This window comes from Coenobita brevimanus, chromosome 38 (genome assembly GCF_032717465.1).
Source record: "Coenobita brevimanus isolate Jiangsu-jjx chromosome 38, ASM3271746v2, whole genome shotgun sequence".
NCBI lineage: Eukaryota > Metazoa > Arthropoda > Malacostraca > Decapoda > Coenobitidae > Coenobita > Coenobita brevimanus.
The window spans coordinates 8,588,021-8,607,498 of NC_136991.1; the positions used below are offsets into that span (position 1 = coordinate 8,588,021).

Below are 19,478 nucleotides of genomic sequence, written 5' to 3' on the forward strand. Positions count from 1 at the left end.
CTGTCTCTCTCTCTGTCTGTCTGTCTGTCTGTCTCTCTCTCTCTCTCTCTCTCTCTCTCTCTCTCTCATAACTTCTTCTCCTCTTCCATTGCTCTCACTCTCATTTATTATCCTCTGTCCTTTCCTGCTGTGGCATTCATTATACCCACACATTTATTACTGGACTCTCCTTGTCTGCTAGTGCATTCATTTTAACTTCACATCAAACATTCTCCCTCCTTTCTTTCCTGTGATTCTTTCTTTATACTCTCTTTCTCTTTTTCGTCTCTCTGCATTTCCTTTTTTTTGTCCTATTTTTCTTCCTCGTATTCTTGTCTTTCCCATTCATTCATCTCCTCCTCCTCGGCTTCTTTTCTTCCTCTTTTCCTTTTCCTCCTCCTTCTCTTCCTCCGCTTCTTTCCTCTTTCTCTTCGTCCACAGTGGCCTGTTTTATACTATAATTTCTGGCAGATATTTCCCCCTCTCCCTTGGACCAAATATTTGCGTGGATGTTACGGGCTAGGAGAGGGAAAGATCAAAAGGCGTACCAGACTCTCTCCCACCATTTTGACTCATTCTTTTTCCTGTATGCTCTTCCTTCTTCTTTATTTTTTCTTTATTCTTTCCCTTTTTACTCCCTTTTCATCACTGCATTCCTGTCTTATTTCTACTAGCTTAAAGGCCTCTTTCTGCTGAATGTCAAAAGGCCAAAAATGAGTCATAACTCGGGAACCGTTGGCGCGGTTGGACTGGATTTAGTTTTGTTCAAGTTAGAGCCTTTTAACGGTATTTTGCTGTAACAAAAACTGCACTACGTTGCTCAGTTTTGGGTGTATTACGGTAACGTCAGTGCCCATAAATTAATCCGCCTAAAGGCCACCGAAGCCGCTCGATGTCAAAAGGCCAGAAATAAGTCATAACTCGGGAACCGGTGGCCTGATTGGACTGGAAATTGTTTTATTCTTCAAGTTGGAACTTTTTAGCAGTACCCTGCTCTAACAAAACTTGCGCTACAGTGCGCCATTATTGCCGTGTTACTGTCTCAAACGGACAAACCAACAAACCAACAAACATACAGAAATCTGATCATTATAATATAGATGATTTATCTTCCTTTCTTCCGTCTTCCTTCGTCATCTTTCCTTAATTTCCCTATTTCTCCTCTCTCACTTCTCTCTGCCAGTCTCTGTTCTTATTCTTCGTACACTCATATTATTTTTAAATTCCCCTTCCTTTCACATTCTTCCTTCCCACACTCTCTACTTATAACTCGCCCTTTCTTCCTCAAATTTCCCCATTCCCCTCATTCTAAGCCCTATCATCTCATATTTCGCCTCACACATATTCCTCATTCTCTCTCCTCCTTTCACTACTCCCCTTCCCTTCTGTGCTTATTCTCCCCCTCATTCTTCGTCTCCTGTCTTCCTATTTCTTTATTTCACATATTTCCTCAGTCGCCCTCATTCTTCTTACCCCCCCCCCCTTAACTCCACCGCCTGCCTCTCTCTCGGGTGTAGTGAGTGTGTGTGACGTCTCGCTCTCATAAAATACTCTCATAGTGGGTAAGTTCTCTCTCTCTCTCTCTCTCTTTCTCTCTCTCTCTCTCTCTCTCTCTCTCTCTCTCACCGTTACCACGCCCACCCACTTACACACACATTTTAGTATCATATTTCCCATGCTTTTACCTTTCTCACCTTCCACTCGTAACGTCTATCCTCACTCTCTCACTTTTTACCTCTTTCTTTTTTCATTTTTTATTTCTCAGGCGCCACATAAGCTACGCCTACGAATATTTCACTTTCTCCGTCTTCTTTTCACCATAAAAATGCACTTCAGTTTTTTGTTTTCCTTTCCTAGTATTCTCTCACTCTCCCTCCCTCCCCCCCCTCTCTCTCTCTCTCTCTCTCTCTCTGAATTAGCTTATTATTTATCTCCTCTCTCTCCCTCTGTCTGTCTGTCTGTCTGTCTGTCTGTCTGTCTCTCTCTCTCTCTCTCTCTCTCTCTCTCTCTCTCTCTCTCTTTGTCTCTGTCTGTCTGTCTGTCTCTGTCTCTCTCTCTCTCTCTCTCTCTCTCTCTCTCTCTTTGTCTCTGTCTGTCTGTCTGTCTCTGTCTCTCTCTCTCTCTCTCTCTCTCTTTCTCTCTCTCTCTCTCATTTTTTCCCAGGCTTTTTATTTCTCTCCCCTTTCACTCTCTCACCTCTCACCTTTGGCATAACTGCAGGCATTTCTTTTGGTCGTCCTCCTGCAAGCTAGTGTGAAGAGGAGGGAGGTCGAAGTAGAGAGAGAGAGAGAGAGAGAGAGAGAGAGAGAGAGAGAGAGAGAGAGAGAGAGAGAAGGAAATGAATGGAGAGGAAATGAAGACATGAAAAGAGAAGGGAGAGAGAAGGGAAGAATAAGGGTGGAGAAAACTGAGAATGTAAGAGAGTATAGGCTACAACAGAATAGGAAAGGAGAGGAGAGGATAAGGATATGAGAAGAGAGGATCAGGAGAGAAGAAGAGAGGATCAGGAGAGAAGAAGAGAGGACTAGCAGAGGATGGGAGAGTAAAGAGAGAAGAAAGAAGAGAAAGAAGAAAGAGGAACACGATGGGAGGATAGACAACGGAAGATGAGAGAATGAGGATAGGAGGGAGGTAGGAGAGGAGGAAAGGAGAGAAGAGAGGGAGGAGAAGAAAGAGGTAGGAAAGGAGGAAGAAGAGAGGGTAATGTGAGAGTTCAGAAGGAGGAAGAATGGAGGAAAGGATGGATGAGGAGAAAAGCGAGAGTAATATGGGAGAGTACAGAAAGAAGGGGGGAGGAGAAGAAGAGGTAAAAAAGAAGGGGAAAAGAGAGAGAGAGCAAGAAGGCTAGGAAATAGGAGTATATGAGGACATAAAAAGTGAGGAAAAGGCAGAAGTGATGCAAGATATATTAATTAACCCGAACAGATTACTTTGCCACAGCCCGATAGCCATTCTTTATCTTTTTTCCTATGATACTTTTCTTTGGTGAGTCACTGTTTATTTCACTTGAAGTTTCATCCAGTATACATTACATCTTACAAGCTATTCTATTACCTCCACCAACGAAGTTGGAGGGTGTTATGTATTCACCTATGTTTGTCTGTTTGTTTGTCCACACGATATCTCCAAAAGTTCTCAATGAATTTCACTGAAATTTTGTGGATGAGTGGGCCATGGGCCAAGAAGAGAGTTGATTAAATATTTGGGCGCATCTGGATCTGGATCCGGAGTATCCCGCACAATTTCTCTAACAGTTCTCAATGAATTTCAATGAAACTTTGTGGAAGGGTGGGCCATGGGCCAAGAAGGAATGTTTTAAATATTTAGGCGGATCTGGATCCGGATCCGGATCCTGTGTATCCCGCACAATATTTCCAAAAGTTCTGAATGAATTTCAATAAATTTTTTGGGGAAAGTGGGTCATGGTTCAAGGTACAGTTGATTAAATTTGGAGGCAGATCTGGATCCTATGTATTCCGCACAATATCTCCACGGATTCGGATCCTTTTCAGTGGCACTGGCACTGGCGGAGGCATGCGCTGAGTGCATTCTAGTTAACTCTTGTTTCTTTCTCAATCCGTAAAGGCAATACATTTTTATTTTGATTTCCTCTTACTACACACACCGAAAATGAAGCTAGAAAAAACTCAGAGAGCTCATACCTCCACCAATGCCGGATCCTAATCCGGATCCTCCCCAGATGTAATCAATTCTTTCTTGGCCCATGGCCAACCCTTTCACAAAATTTCACTGAAATTAATTGAGAACTTATATTGTGCGAGATACGTAGGATCCGGATCCGGATCCGGATCCACCCCCAAATTTAATCAATTCTTTCTTGGCCCATGGCCCACCCTTCTACAAAATTTCATTGAAGTTAATGGAGAACTTTTGGAGTTATCGTGTGGACAAAGAAACAAACAAACAGAGGAATACATAACTTCCTCCGACAAAGTTGGAGGAGATAATAATGGTAATAATAATAAAGACAGCATTCAGACACAGGATACTTCTGCCAACGCCTGTACCACATAACTCAGTTCACCACCAAAATTTAGTGAACTCTTCCCTGGCCAATGACCCACATATTTACAAAATTGTTCTGAAATCCATTAATAATTTTTTTTAGATATCTCGTGGACAGACAAACAAACAGACAAACAGGGAAGAATACATAACCTCTTCCATCTCTTTCGGCGGAGGTAGTAATGATAATGTTCCAGTCATTCCAGCGAAATCAGGTAGTGTTATGGGGTCGGTCCCTGACCGTGCCATATCTCTCGTATACTTTTACGTTTCCCAGCCTGCCACTCAAACGTTTCCCTCTTCCTTTTGGAGTTCCGGCCCTACGTATATATTTGAGGGAAATAAGTTACCATGATGATGTTAATGATGAAGACGAATTTCCCTCTTGCTTTTGGGGTTCCGGCCCTATGTATTTATTTGTGGGAAATAGGATACCATGATGATGATAATGATGAAGACGATGGTGACAGTGAGAATAAGAGTAACGATTACGACGACGACGGCGATAGTAATAATTGTGTTGATGATGATGAGGGATAACTGATGGCGATGAAAATAATAATTCCGGTGTTAATAAGTGATGATAATGATGACATTTTCTTAACTTGGCTTAAAATGCCGTCTCTCCATCTACAGTGCTATTTTAAAAGTAGATTAGCACCATAATATTAGGAAGAAGAGCTGTGGAAAGGATGTAGAGCCTTAAAAACATCTTATTCTGCCATAAGCTAAGTGTAATAAGCTGCACAAGGCGAAAATCAAGTTCAGGATTAGAAGAAAGAACTGTAATACTGCCTCTTCTACAGGGTCGTCCACTGCAGCGACGTCAGGTGGTATCCGGGGGTCGGTCTCTGAAGCTGCTGCACCTCACACACAGGGACGCAGGACTCTACACCTGCGTGGCATCCAATCCTGAGGGCGACGGACAGAGCAACGCCGTCACTCTACAGATACAATGTGAGTGTGGGTGAAGGTGTGAATGTTAGGGTGAGAGTGTAAGGTCATAAGTAAAAAGATTGAAATTTGGGGTAAGGGCGTGGAGTGCGTAAGTAAAAACTTGATGTTTAGGATGGGGGGTGTAGAATGAATGTAATATTTGGCGATGATGTGAAGCGAATGTGCAGGGAGTTGTGAAAGCAGAGGTGTAGGGTATGGGTTGTTTACATTGTACCTTGAGGTAATGTAAATTAGTGTGAAGGGGTATTGTCCATAAAATAAAGTCAAGGGGTGCAGGGTACCTGGTGAGAGTACAGTATAATGGAGCAGGGTTCGTGGGGGTGACGGTGTACAGAAGGAAATGAAGGTGAAGAGTGTAGGTAGGGCGTAGGGAGGGAGAGAGTAGGGTGAGAGTGATGGTGAAGAGTTAGAGTTACAACAACGCCTTCACCCTGGAGGTGAAATACACACCAATAAAGTGCGCTTTGTGAGCGCATGGCGAACGGGCAAGCGTTTGAACATACGCTTATCATCGTAATTTCTTGCTAATTTAAACTTTCATCATTTCTGGCGAGATAGTTGAACAAGAAAAGAATGATTTAGCTAATATATTTACTTTCTCACGTTTGCTCTTTCTCACGTTTTCTCTCTGGACGTGCATATAGCGAGGCGTCGTAGCAGTTATCACACGCACAATGATCATTTCTCTGCTCTTGACTTGCCGTGTCAACGAACTGCGTCGGTAAACGCTTGGCTATTGATCGAATAATAAAACCCAGAAATGGGTCGATTACCCTTGCTGATTTCACCCTATAAACGTAGAAACTTTAATGTAAAATTACGAGCGTAGTATCGGATATTTAATTGTTAGAATTTATGCAAGAAAACAGTGTTACAACAGGAAATCTTTTTTTAAATCGATTTCATAGTGGAGGATGTCACTTGAAGTCCTCGGTACATTCCCTTGGAAAGCTGGGATTTCTTGGGATTTCTTTGGTCTCATGAGTAAATATATAGCTAAAAGCAAAATTGATTGAGTGTATGGAGTGAAGAGGTACATGAGAGAGGGGGATGTAAGTTGGGAGCAGGACAGTGAAATGGCGGGGGACAGGGCGATTTGTTTGTGGCCACCCCGTAAAGGATTAAGGCGTCTGGCAATATATATATATATAGATAGATCTACTACCTGGTGAAAGAATGTCTTCTCTATCTTACATAGTAGAAAAGTTTTTAGGCTCTGAAAACCATCGCGGCCGTGCCGTGTTAAGTCGGGCCGGGCCGAGTCGTGTCAGGCCGTAGGGTATATTTCTCAGCAGATCGTAGAAACATCGTCTCGCTACGCTTGCTCGCTTCGCTCGCTGCAGCTTCTCGTTCGTAATTAGGGTGAGGATGTAGAACGAGGGCCGTTAAAGGGTTATTAAGTTCCAGGCGTTTAGCGATATTACCTGTATATAATTACGATCAAAGGGCCGTATTGTCGTCGGCTTAGGAGCCTCTGGATCACCTTCCTGTAGAAAATTAGTTTATCAGCTTCACAGTAATATTCCTTACAACGCTTCACAAGCATTTTCTTTTATACCGATATGTATGTTACAGATGTAAATATTAACCCTTTCTTGCTCCTGTCCAACAATTTTTCTCAGTTTAGGAGACCCTTTCGTGGTGAACGAGTTAATGACGGCTTTATCTATCCCTACCAATTCGAAACGTCCCCGCTAACCTGAAGAAAACCAACTGGTAGCAACAATGATAGAAATAAGACGTCATTATAGTGAAGGGCTTAGCCTCTCCTACTCGGGGACGTACTTTTAATTTCATTCTACAAAGAAGGGGACAGTCAACAATGAGAGGGGTCAGTACTGAGCAAACCTAACCTCTTCTACATGAATTCTCCTAAGGTGGATGAAATGGCCTAGTAGTAGCAATGATAAGAAATTCTATGAGAGTAGCAAAAACGTTGATATTCCACACACAGAAACAAACCAAAGAGAAAAGGTGCCGGAAAGCGCACTAAACTGGCGGGAATATGATTTAGGCCAGCAAATTATAGTAGCATCAGTAATCTTGTTATTCGCGTTTCTGATTTCCTTAGTGTACTAATTGGCCATCCGTATTGTTGAAGCACCAAGCTATGTTTCATGGAGTAGCTGGTGGCATTTTGGGGTGATTGACATGAATGTAGAGAGGTTGGTTTGTATAATTATATATTTAATTACCCTGCTGTGTTTCTAGGTGGGAATTACGACTTGCGTGATGAGGTTAGATATGATAATGATGATGTTGAAGTTGTTGATGATAATAATGATGATGATGATGATGTGATTGGTGGAACATTCTTCTTTTTCCTCTTGATTGTCTGTCCTGGATTTTACTTCATTCCGTTTCCTTTCGTTACTTTCTGTTTCATATTTGATCTGATCTTTCCTACCTCTTCGGTGTAGCCTTAAGGTATGAAATATTTATCGTACTTTTTCCACTATATTATACGCGACTAAAAACTGCGCACCATATTGCAGTTTACTTCAGAGATTTTTTTTCTCTGCAATGCTGTTACCTATAATGTTGTACTTAGTAATATCTTTCACCGTAACATCTGTTAACTATGCACTTCACTGTAACGTTGGCAACCACAATCCTGTTATCAGTGGTCCACTAATTGGCTGCTTATATAACTGGAGCACCTGGCTAAGCTACACGGTGCAGGTGACGATGGTTTTGTGGTGTGGGGGTTGGTCTTAGTATGTTAGAGTGAGTGCTTGATTCAACATAACTGTATGACCCCGCAATAGGTAAGTCATATGGCGTCAGCTTAATGGATAGATATTGGTGTGTGTTTGTGTATACGTGGGAGATGTTTTCGTCTCTTCTCTCGATCTTTTCTCCTGGTTTATTGTTTCCACCGACTTCAGTCTTGCAGCTGCACGTTTCATTTCCTACCTTCTGTTCGCATATTATCTTCTTCCTGTCTTTTCCCTTGTTAATCTCTCCTCTCATTTTACCTCCCCTGTAATCATCTACCCTTCCGTTTTTCTCTCCTTCCAGTGTTCTCTATACTTCTTACAACATTAATTATGCGTTGCAGGAACAGATTCCACATGGTGAAACCTTGAGTCTTCAGTAATGAACTTGATGCCTCTTTACATATCATACTATGTGAAAAAGGGGACGAAGAGGAAAACTAATACACACACACACACACACACACACACACACACACACACACACACACACACACACACACACACACACACACACACACACACACACACAAACGAACAAACAAATACACACCTAATTCTCATTCATTCTTAATCTCTCTCTCTCTCTCTCTCTCTCTCTCTCTCTCATAATTAGACTTCCTTTCCTTAATTAGGTTCTTTTATACCGACCTGAGAGGCTAAAAAGAGAATGCACCTTTTTTTTTTTTTTTCGCCGGCTGTTCTTAACCTCACCTTCCATCATGAGAATAGCTCACTTTAGGGAGGGAATCTTCAGGCGTTTTTCTCTCTGTTTTGGAATTTTGCTTTTATTATTTCACCAAGTAAAGAGGGTCTAATATTATGTATATCACTTTTTTTTTGTATTATCATAAATCAACGTTGCATTTGTTATTATCTTGTTATAAATCGTAAGTAAAAAAAGGACTGAAAGCACGCTAAAGATAATTTTAGTAGTATTTGCATTAGATTTGTGACAGGTACGCAAGAGCTGCAGGTTAACTATTTATCTGTTTACTTATTTATGCTTTTACCACCATTATGTATTGCACTGTTTTTAAGGTGAACAGATTTATGGTGATTTAAGCCAGTCACTGCAAGAACGTCTTTATGAAATTAATTCTTGCGACAAGCGAGTATGTGTGACTTTGGTTAACATGAGAGATTTTTCAAAGTGCAGACGTTAAACAGCTATTTTTAACACCTCAACAACTAAATCCTTTCCTAAGTAGAGTAAAAATTGTCAGTAAGTACCAAAGTTAAACTAAGCACTACGCCACCGGAATCAAGAGTCTAGGAGAGACCTGTTGCTGGCAAAGCAGGGAGTGGGTGGGTGTAGGTCCGGTTAAGGGTGAGTGCTGCTGCTTGAAGTTGCATGGCTCAGTACTCACTCCCCCATCCTGTGTGTGTGTGTGTGTGTGTGTGTGTGTGTGTGTGTGTGTGTGTGTGTGTGTGTGTGTGTATGTGTGCGTGTGTGTGTGAAGGAATCAACGTGAACTGGTCGAGTATATGGATGTGAAAGTGAGTGAAAGTGAGTTGGAGTTAGACAGCCAGAGTAGGGAAATTCATGCAACTCCAGCCGATTGCCCCTTTTTACCTCACTCTCTGAAGTACTTCTCTCTCTCTCTCTCTCTCTCTCTCTGCATATCGTTAAAGTTTACGATTATATCTGTTCACTTATTAGCCTCTGAGTTCATCTCTCTCAGTTTGTCTGTCTGACCTATCTGCCTGACAGTCGATCTGTCTACCTACGTAACTGTCTGTCTGCCTATATATCTGTCTATCTCTCTGTCTGTTGATCTTTCTGTCTATCTGTCTATCTGTGTGTCTGTCTTTCTATCTGTCTGTCTATCTGTCTGTCTATCTATCTATCTATCCTTGTATGTCTATCAGTCTATCAGTGTCTTTCTCTTTTTACCTATCTGCCTATATGTCTATCTATCTACTTATCTATCTCCCTGTCTATCCATCTCTGTCTAGCAATCAGTCAAACTATCCATCCATCCATCTATATCTATCTATTTATCTATCTATCTATCTATGAATAAATCATCCGGTTAGTCAAACAATGAATCAGTCGGTCCATCTGTCTATCTATCTATCTACCTATATATCTATCTATCCATCCACAGTATCTATCTATCTACCTACCTATCTATCACTACAGGTACTCTCAAAATTACCCTATCAATCAAACTCACACCCAGTCGCTCGAAAGTTTTTATATTTTTCATAGTGATCGTTTCCCTCTTTTTTTTTTTTTCTTCACGCCAGAGTCACTTAGGGCGCTTGGAGTGAGAGAAACTGAAATGAAATGAGAGTGAGCACGGATGTGTGTGTGTGAGAGAGAGAGAGAGAGAGAGAGAGAGAGAGAGAGAGAGAGAGAGAGAGAGAGAGAGAGAGAGAGAGAGAGAGAGAGACTGTACTACCAGAAGCGAGGCCATAGACATAGAAACTGAGCGAGTGATGGTGTGAAAATAATCTGAGAGGAAAACCAAGAATTCGATTTTATTTTGCCTGTGAGAGAGAGAGAGAGAGAGAGAGAGAGAGAGAGAGAGAGAGAGTTTTTTGTAGGTGTGTGTGGGAAGGGATGAAAGCCAATGAGAGAGCAAGTGTATGTGCGCGTGTGTGAAAGAGTGAATGTGAATGAGTGAAAGTGAGTGAGAGTGAGACATCCTGAGTAGGAAATAGAGTGCAATTCCAGCCAAAGAGCCTAGCTGTACCTCACTCCCCCCTCCCCCCCTCTCTCTCTCTCTCTCCCCCTCTCTTTATCTTCATTTTATTTACCTATCTCTTGTTCCATCTTTCTTCCCTCCTCCCTCTCTCCTTGCTGCAATTTTTTCCCCCTTCCTTGTCTGTGTTCCTCCATCTTTTATTCCCTTTTCTCCTTTCTTTCTGTCTTCGTCACGCAACCAGCAGCTAGCAATCGTAACCCCCAAACGTAAAAAATGGTAATAAATCACAACCATTAATTCACTTCTCAGTTACCATAACATCAGTGGTTTGCAAATTCTTGGGAACCATGGAAAAAAAAATAACTTTCACTCTATGTTGCTATTTATTGCCATTCTTGAATCCTGGACCAATACTCTTGTCGGGTAAGAAAGCTCCCTAACACGTTGTTCTAAGTGATTTATTGTGCATACTTCACGTAACTATCTTCCTGTGTGGTACATGAGTCTTTCCAGTCTCGCCATACGCTGAATTAATAATCTACAATACAGAAGGAAGTAAACCTATCTTCACAAACAAATCGCTAAGGAAGAAACGTTAGGGAGCCTCCTCAAGTGACGGGAATACGAGATACGTTTGGGAGCTTCTAGCTGAGTGAAGAAGGCAGGAAGAGTGGTGAGGAAGGGAGTAAAGAAATGAGCAACAGAAAGTCTGAGGAGGAAAGAAATATGATGCAGTACGAAGAGAGGAAGCAAAGATGGACAAGAGAGAGAGAGAGAGAGAGAGAGAGAGGGGAGGGGGTTAGTTCGCTGAGTGAGGTAAAGCGAGGTCCTTTGGCTTGAACTGCATTGAATTTCCATATCCTGGATGTTAACTCCCACTCACATTCACTCACACATGCACTTGCTCTCTCATTCACTTCCATTCCCTCTCACACGCACACACGAATTCTCCTCCTCCCTCCCCCCCCCTCTCTCTCTCTCTCTCTCTCTCTTTCCATTTACACCAACAGGGAAAAGAAATCAATCTCTAGGTTTTCCTCTCAGACCCTTTCACGTACTCACTCACTCTTTTTCTTTCTTTTGCTTTCGTCCTTGCTAGTGCCATCTCTCTCTCTCTCTCTCTCTCTCTCTCTCTCTCTCTCTAATAACTATATAAGTGTGTCTTGAGGTAGAAATCCAAATAATTCCTCATGCCTTATTATTCTCGTATTTTTTTCCTCACTGATACATTGAATACATACGACGAAACTAAATCCGCTGAAGTTTTCATTCTCTGCTTTTGGAAGACGTTCAGTAACCTTCCCCACAAAACAAAGTAATGGTGTACTTTTTTTTTTTCATTGGCAGCGTGGTAAGTGGATGGATAATTGGGTTTGGAACGAAAATGTTAAAATAAATGTATAAAATCGTAATAAAAGATTATTATTATTGTGGAGGACAAAAAGATGCAACATTGGGTCCTGTTCCGTTTCCAGTGTAAGTGAATGAAAACTAGTGATAAAAAATGCTGATGATAATATAATTCTCAGTTGTGCAGATTCACGTTTATAAAGGCAGGCAATTGAGAGAGGCGCTGGTAAACTGTTTAAATGGGCCCAGACTTGGCAGTGGAATTTAATAATGGTAAATGCATGGTTAATCTTTATGTAAGTTTCAAAAAAATTATGACATCTTAGTTTTATGAAATGTCTGGAAAACATGTGCGAGGCTCTTGCTGTTTGTATTTATTTCCACTCACTTGCCTTTTGTATTTCTTCATTACACTGTTCTCTCCTTCCTTTAATTTTCCCTTTTCTCATAGTTCCTTCCCTCCTTCTCATCTTTCACCATTACTTCATCCCTCTCGGCCATTCTCCTTGTCACATCCGAGTTTTCTTGCATTTTACACTTCTCTTACCTCTTCCATCCTTTCTTTCTGCTCTCTCCTGGCTCCATCCATCCTATCTCTTTCCTCCCTGTCTCCATTGTTTCATCTTCCCTCCTTGCTCCTCATGTTCCATCCTGCCCTCCTTCTTCGTTTCATCGTTCTTTTTTTATCACTTCCTCCATTTTCTTTCACCCGCCTTCCTCTTTTTCTTAGTCTCTCTTTCACTTTCCTTTCCTCTTTGTTTTATTTAATTCCTTTATCACAACTTCTGTCTCCTTCATTCTGTCATTTCCTTCTGTGTCCTTACCTCTCATTTCCCCCTCTCGTTTTTTCTTTATTCCCCTCCCCTCTTTAGTCTCTTTACATAATTTTCTCTTTCCCTTTCGTCCTCCTCCTGACTCCTTTTCATTCATTTTCTCATCATACTTCATTTCCATTCCTCCCTCTTTCCTTTCATTGTCCCAGCTTACCCCCCTCACTCTCTCTCTCTCTCTCTCTCTCTCTTTCTCTCTCTCTCTCTCTCTCTCTCTCTCTCTCTCTCTCTCTCTCTCTCTCTCTCTCTCTCTCTTTCTCTCTCTCTCCCTCTCTCTCTCTCTCTCTCGCTAACTTTTCTTAACTTCCAACTCACTTCGATTTCACGTACTTCCTTTGCTTCTACTCCCCTTTCCCCGCCTGTGTCTCTTCCACTACTTCTATTCCCAGTATCTCTTATATCCTTGCAGTGCGTTACTCGTACCTTTTTTTTTTTTTTTTTTTTTTATGTGTCCGACTCTGGGCATAGGCTTCACAGCCTGCTATCAAGACCCAGCAGTCCTCCTACATACAATACACCTTTACATGTCACCACTTCGGCGCTAACACCCACCGTCCATATTGAATACATGCTAGGGCTGTCTCATACAGGACTTGTGTATTGGTATTAGCGGGGGTATTTTTATGACATGTCGGCGGGTCTTACAGTTTATTTCTGATAATGCCGAACTATTCTATTTTGCCAATGTAATGCCCTCGCAGCTAAAAGTAAAAAAGTTATTTCAGTAATTATTCTTTATGTTCCATTTTCTTATCCCACTTTGCTTCCATTTTTAAAAGTTGCTGTCTGGTTCGTTCGTTTTCTCTCATCACTTTTTTTTTTCTCTCTTTACACTACTATTCCTCCTTCTCCCGTCTTCTTACTTTACTTCATTCCATCTCAGCGTTTCTACTTCTAAACTTCCCTCACCTTTTCCCCCCTTCGTTCACCTCTGTTTTACCCATTTCAGCTCTCCCTTACCCCTTCGTTTTTACCCCACTTCATTCCCTTATCTTTAACCCCTCTCCCCTCTCCGTAAGCCATCTCCTCTACCCTTTCTTTAACCTATCATCTTTCCCCACACTTTTACCTTTTTCCAATCCCCTCTCTCAAATCTGTTTCCTCTCCTCTCTCTTACTGACCTCCACCCTCCTGTTTTTAACCTGTTTCCTTTACGCTCTCTTTTGCCCAGTCCTTTCTTCTCTCTTTCATCCCAATCCACTTCCCTCTACTTCTACCTCCTTCTTCCCCCTTCTCTTTTCCTCCTATCCTTTCCCCCTTCTCTTTGACTCTTTCTGCTGTCATCTCTTTTTATCCCTTTCTTGTTAGTTCTGCTCCTTTCAGTACTTTGCCCATCTTAGATCCCCTCTGCCCCCTCTCTGCCTATATTTTCCTCTCACTCCCTTTCCCTCTCTTGCACACTCTGCTTTCTCATGTCATCCCCTCCTTTTCTCCTTCTGTCCTTCTTTCTCTTTCTGTACTTCACTCTCCTGTTGTATTTCACTCTCCTGCTGTACTTCACTCTGCTGCTGTTCTTCGTACTCCTTGTTTACTTTACTCTCCTTCTTTGCTACATTCCTCTGGTGCACTTCATTGGTATTTCCTTCCTCATCTTCCACTATGCTTCACTTTCCAGCTGTTCTGTACTCGTCTCTCCATCCTCTTCTGCTGTACTTTACTCTCTTGCTATGATTACTTTCCTGCCATACTTCACTCTCCTGCTGTACCTACTCTTCTGATGTACTTCACTGTCTTGCTATGCCTCACTCGCCTGCTGTACTCCAGTCCCTTGCTGTACTTCACTTCCCTGCTGTGCTTCACTCTCATGCTATATTTAACTCTCCTGTTGTGCTTCAATATACTGCTGTACTTTACTCTCCCGCCATGCCTCACCTCTTGCTGTACTTCACTATCCTGTTTGTACTTTACTATCTTGCTGCACTTCACTATCCTGTTTCTACTTTACTATCCTGCTGTACTTCACCCCCCTGCTGTACTTCTTTTCCCTGTTGTACTTCACCCACCCCGCTGTGCTTCATTTCCCTCCTATACTTCACTTTCCTGCTGTACTTCACACTTTTACTCCTCTCCATTCTCTGTTCCTGCCCTACTCTTCTGTGCCCTCACTTTTGCCCTTCTTCACCTCCCGTCTCTGTACCATCTCATAACCCCTCTCTCCCCACTTCTCCGTTCCCTGAGTAACAATCGTTCCCTAAGTAACAATCTTTTTTCTCCAGTTTGAACTCTTTCTCTCTCTCTCTCTCTCTCTCTCTCTCTCTCTGTACTTTCCTCTTTTTTATCCTTCTTCCTTTCCAATCCCTCTTGATACAGTCCTCTCTCTCCCTCTCTTCTTTCACTCACAAGCCCAAATCTCTATCCTCTTTCATAACTGCTCTTCCTCCCCCACTCTTATCTCTCTCTTGCTTCTCATAATCCTACCCATCCCACTCACAGTCACTCTCTTCCCCCAAATACGGCATTGTGTTAGGTGTTTAGTTCCTTCTCTTTCATCCCTCTTTACTCCACCTTTTCTGCATGACCACTCCCTCTGTTTTATAACCCCTCCCCTAACCTCATCACATGCCAACTCTCTCCCTTCCACACGTGTCATTGTGGGAGTGGGACGCTATGCATTTCTTTCTCTGTCATCCCTCTCTACTCATTTTTTCCTCTCTCTGCTCCCTCCCTCCCAGGAACTCCTTTTTCACTCGAAGGCTCTGCTCTTCATTCTGTTTTATCCCACCCTACTCATTTTTTTCTCCTTCCCTACTCTCCTCCTCCTAAGAACCCCTCCCCTTTCCACACACACTCTCAAGACTCTTCTCTCTGCCCCCAAACGCGAATGACTGTTTGCTTCCTTCTCCTACTCCACTCAACCTTCCTCCCTCTCCACTCACTCTTCCCTAAAATCCTTCCTCTCTCCTCCCACTCACAACCATTATTTTCCTTTTCTCTCCTCCCAGTCATAATCCCACTCCTTTATCACACAATCCCTCTCTTCCCTCAGACGCGCCAATGTGAGAGAGAGAGTGTGTTCTCCTTTGTCCTTTACTCCTCTCATACTCACATCTCTCTCTCTCTCTCTCTCTCTCTCTCTCTCTCTCTCTCTCTCTCTCTCTATCCATCTATCAAGCTGTCTGTCAATATATATATTTATATCTGTCTCTCTGTCTATCCTTCTGTCTCTGTGTCTGTCTTCCTGCCTCTCTCTCTCTCTCTCTCTCTCTCTTGCAAAACCTCCCTTCCCTACTCCCACTTCCAACCCGTTCTTCCCTCCCCAGACGCGCCGGTATGCGAGTGGGAGGGTGTGCGTGAGGTGATGGCGGTGGTGGGGGAAATGGTGGAGATGGAGTGTGTAGTGAGGGCCTTCCCACCTCTCGTCACCTACTCCTGGCACTCCTACATCTACACACCCTCAGGCACGCAGGTAAGATTCAGGTCTACAGGTAAGTTTCAGACACACGTAAGATTCAGACATGCAGGTAAAATCCAGTCACGCAGGTAAGGTTCAAGCATACAGGTAAGAGTCAGACACGCAGGTATAATTCAAGCACTCAGGTAAGATTAAGGCATGTTGGTAAGATTTAGGCATAGGTAAAACTCATGCACCCCTTCTTTACTCTGATACCTTCTGTAGATTCAGTTTCAGGCGCCTCAAGTTCAGTTTCAGATACAGTTATGAGCAAAAGTTCCCCGACATTTCTCTGGTGGGAGTCTCAGAGGAAGGTGTTTCACGATGCATTTCCAAACGACTGAAATTTGAATCACACAATAGAGGAATACGAAGTGATAGGGCAGTTTGTCGTTGTAGGAAGAATGAGAAAATGGAAGGCACAAAACACTGCCGTCTGAGGATTATCGGCGAATTTTTGCTTATTTTTCTACCTCGATTCAGTTTTAGATACCTCATGTACAGCTTCAGGTACCTAGATTCAGATATGGATAGCTCATGCTCAGCTTCAGGCATCCTAATTAAGTTTCAGGCGCCAGTCGTCACCTGTTCCCTAGCATTCCTTTGGCAAGACTCAGTAAAGCACCCAATCAGGTTCAGTTTGAAGCACCACGGATATGATTCAGGAACCTGGGTTTAGTTTCAGGAACACAAGTTAATTTTCGACCACTCTGCGATATGTCTTTCAAAAATAAAATCAAGCGCCCCGGTATTCTTAGGTATCTATTTCAGCTTTAGATATTCAGTTTCCGTTTTATGCATCACTACTCACTAAAACTGTCATTTGCACATCAGGCACCGAGGTAAGTTTCAGAAATCCAGGAAATTATCAGACATACTCCAGTTTCAGGTAGGCAGACGTGTTTCAGGAGCCCAGGACAGTTTTGGTCAATTAGGTCCATCAGTGCAATAAATCTTGACAGCTAACATGCTAGGTCTCAATAAGGTGTAATGTGATAATTAATACGCCAAAGAATAGGTCGTTTGAATTCCACCAAGTTCATGAGAATGTGTGTGTGTGTGTGTGTGTGTGTGCGTGTGTGTGTGTGTGTGTGTGTGTGTGTGTGTGTGTGTGTGTGTGTGTGTGTGTGTGTGTTTTGAGTGCAGTGCGTGAAAGAGTGTGGTGGTAGTGCGAATACGTGATGTGACAGTGTGGTTTATGCAAGGGGGTGGCGTGTATTTTGAATTAAAGGTGAGGTTGAGGTGTTGTGTGTGTGATAGAGAGAGAGAGAGAGAGAGAGAGAGAGAGAGAGAGAGAGAGAGAGAGAGAGAGAATCCTCTTCTTGATAATGTGTTACCTTAGTGAGTCGGTAGATAAGTAGGTGTGTAACTGAACAGGTAAGCAGATTATTAAGTGAGAAGGTATCCAATCAGGCATGTAGGTAGGTGAGTTGGCAGGTGCAGATAGGGAGATGTGTAGGTAGGGAGGTGATTAGATAGGTAGCTTTGTGTAAATGTTGGTAGATGACTGGGTTGGTAGGTAATGGAACAGGTGTGTGTATAGGTGAGGGAGTAAGGAACTGAGAACTGAGAAGGCATGTAGGTAGGTGAAAGAGTAGGTAAATACTGTAAGTAGATAAGTATGCAAATGAGTGAGTAGGTAACTGTGTAGGTATGCTCGGTAAATAGGTGTAGGGGTAGGCAACTGAACAGGTGTATAGATGAGCGATTTGGTAGGCAATTAAAAACAGGTATGTATGGAAGCAGGTAAGTAGGTAAGTATGAAGTCAGTATGATGATCTCTTTTTGTAATATATATTTGCTGTTGCCAGATGATATTTTCAGTTTAACAGGCCCCTCCGCTTGTGAAGGGCTAATGAAGGTTATTTCTAACCCCTGAACTTCGAAAGCTGAATTAAATCGTAAAAATATAGCAAGAGAAAAACAATAATCACGTCCTGTTTCCTAAAGAAGTGGACAGGTCAATAGGTAAGTGAATCTGCAGGTAACTTAACGTAGGAAGCGTGAATAGATACCGAAACAGGTGTGCAGGTGTTTGATTGGCTGATGATCAGGAAAGTGTGTGAAGAAATTATAGCGAAGAGAATGTAGGCGAGTCGGAAGATGACCAAGGATCAGACTAATAAGCATGGGCGTACAACTGTTATCAGAGTAACACCTTTACTATGATGACTTCTCTTATAATGCCGTCCTGTTGCCGTCAAGCAGTTTTATTCAATTTTGCAGAGATTGCCAAATATTTAATCCCTTCAGTTTAATGTAGTGCTTTTTCACTTAATACTTGATACTTCTAGACTATTCAGCTTTGGAGAGATGTCTCGTATCAGTAGTAAATGGAGGCTATATCTAACTCCCAGTACGAAAATTCACTAGTCGAATAGCATCGTCTAAGAACTGCAAGATATTAGAGAAAAGCACGTTCTCGTGGTGAAGGTGTTAAGAAGCTCTCCTTTACTTTTGCATAATCTTAACAAGCTTGTCTGTGCGCCTCACTTCTTATTATCCAGTATCTTCTCAAGCATTGTTGTTGTGATGATGTTGTGTATTTACCGTGTTATCATAGAGCTTTCATACTGATTTTTTAATATTATGTGCGTATTTAAAAAGTGATGTAGAAACAATACGGAGAGAGTTTCTTTTAATATATCCTCACTGCTTAGCCTCGTGTTTTATGTACATAGTTAAGGTTACAGGTGGGGGCAGACGCCATGAGGCTCTTAACTGCGACGCCCATCTCCGTAACAAATCCCTGTGGCGGGTTATTCGCCCAGTATCCTGGGATATAAGGCCACTGCATCATCAAGGTAACCACGTTTACGTCCTCTATGTTGTACCCTAGGTACTCATTTTACCTACCAAGCCACAAACGGTGGATGGATACCAGAGTCGAGTGACGACACCTGCCTGCACCGCGATTCCAACCCTGGCACTAATGGGCCGGCAGCTGCGTAGTAAGTGATGCCAACCATTCGTCACCACAAGAGTGGGAGATTAACCGATAGTTAACTGATAGTTAACCGATTATTAACTGATTAATCAGTTAATAGATTTACTGTCTTTGTTTATTTCCTCCGCCAACGAAGCTGAAGGAGGTTATGTATTCACCTATGTTTGTCTGTCTGTCTGTTTGTCTAGACGATATCTCCAAAAGTTCTCAATGAATTTCAATGAAATTTTTTGGAAGAGTGGGCCATGGGCCAAGATGATGAACTTATTGATTTTGGAGCGGATACGGATCCGGATCCTGCAATGGCATTAGCGGAGGTATGTGCTCGCTGAGTGCTTTCCAGTATAAATACGGTATTTTCTTATTCATTTTTTCACTGGTGTCTCCAGTGAGATCAAGGAACAGCTTGTTAGGTCTCCCCACCCAGTGTAAAAGTGGAAATATTCTGTAGATGATAATGATGATGATGATAATGATTCTTTAGATGGTGATGATAATGATGATGATGATGATGGTGATGATAATGATTCTGTACTGTAGATGGTGATGATGTTGATGATGATGACGATGGTGATGATAATGATGATGATGATGTTGGTGATGATAATGATTCTGTAGATGGTGATG

At 42.3% G+C, this 19,478-nt stretch overlaps 1 protein-coding gene across 1 annotated transcript in view; it reads left to right on the plus strand.

Moving 5' to 3' along the window:
• The window catches only part of LOC145396499 (uncharacterized), a 484,164-nt gene that overhangs the window by 404,336 nt on the left and 60,350 nt on the right, over window positions 1–19,478 (plus strand). Inside the window, exons 9-10 of the mRNA XM_080269868.1 lie at window positions 4,812–4,962; window positions 15,774–15,919. Coding sequence (XP_080125994.1) covers window positions 4,812–4,962; window positions 15,774–15,919 — 297 coding nt within the window. The remainder of the gene's footprint in view (window positions 1–4,811; window positions 4,963–15,773; window positions 15,920–19,478) is intronic.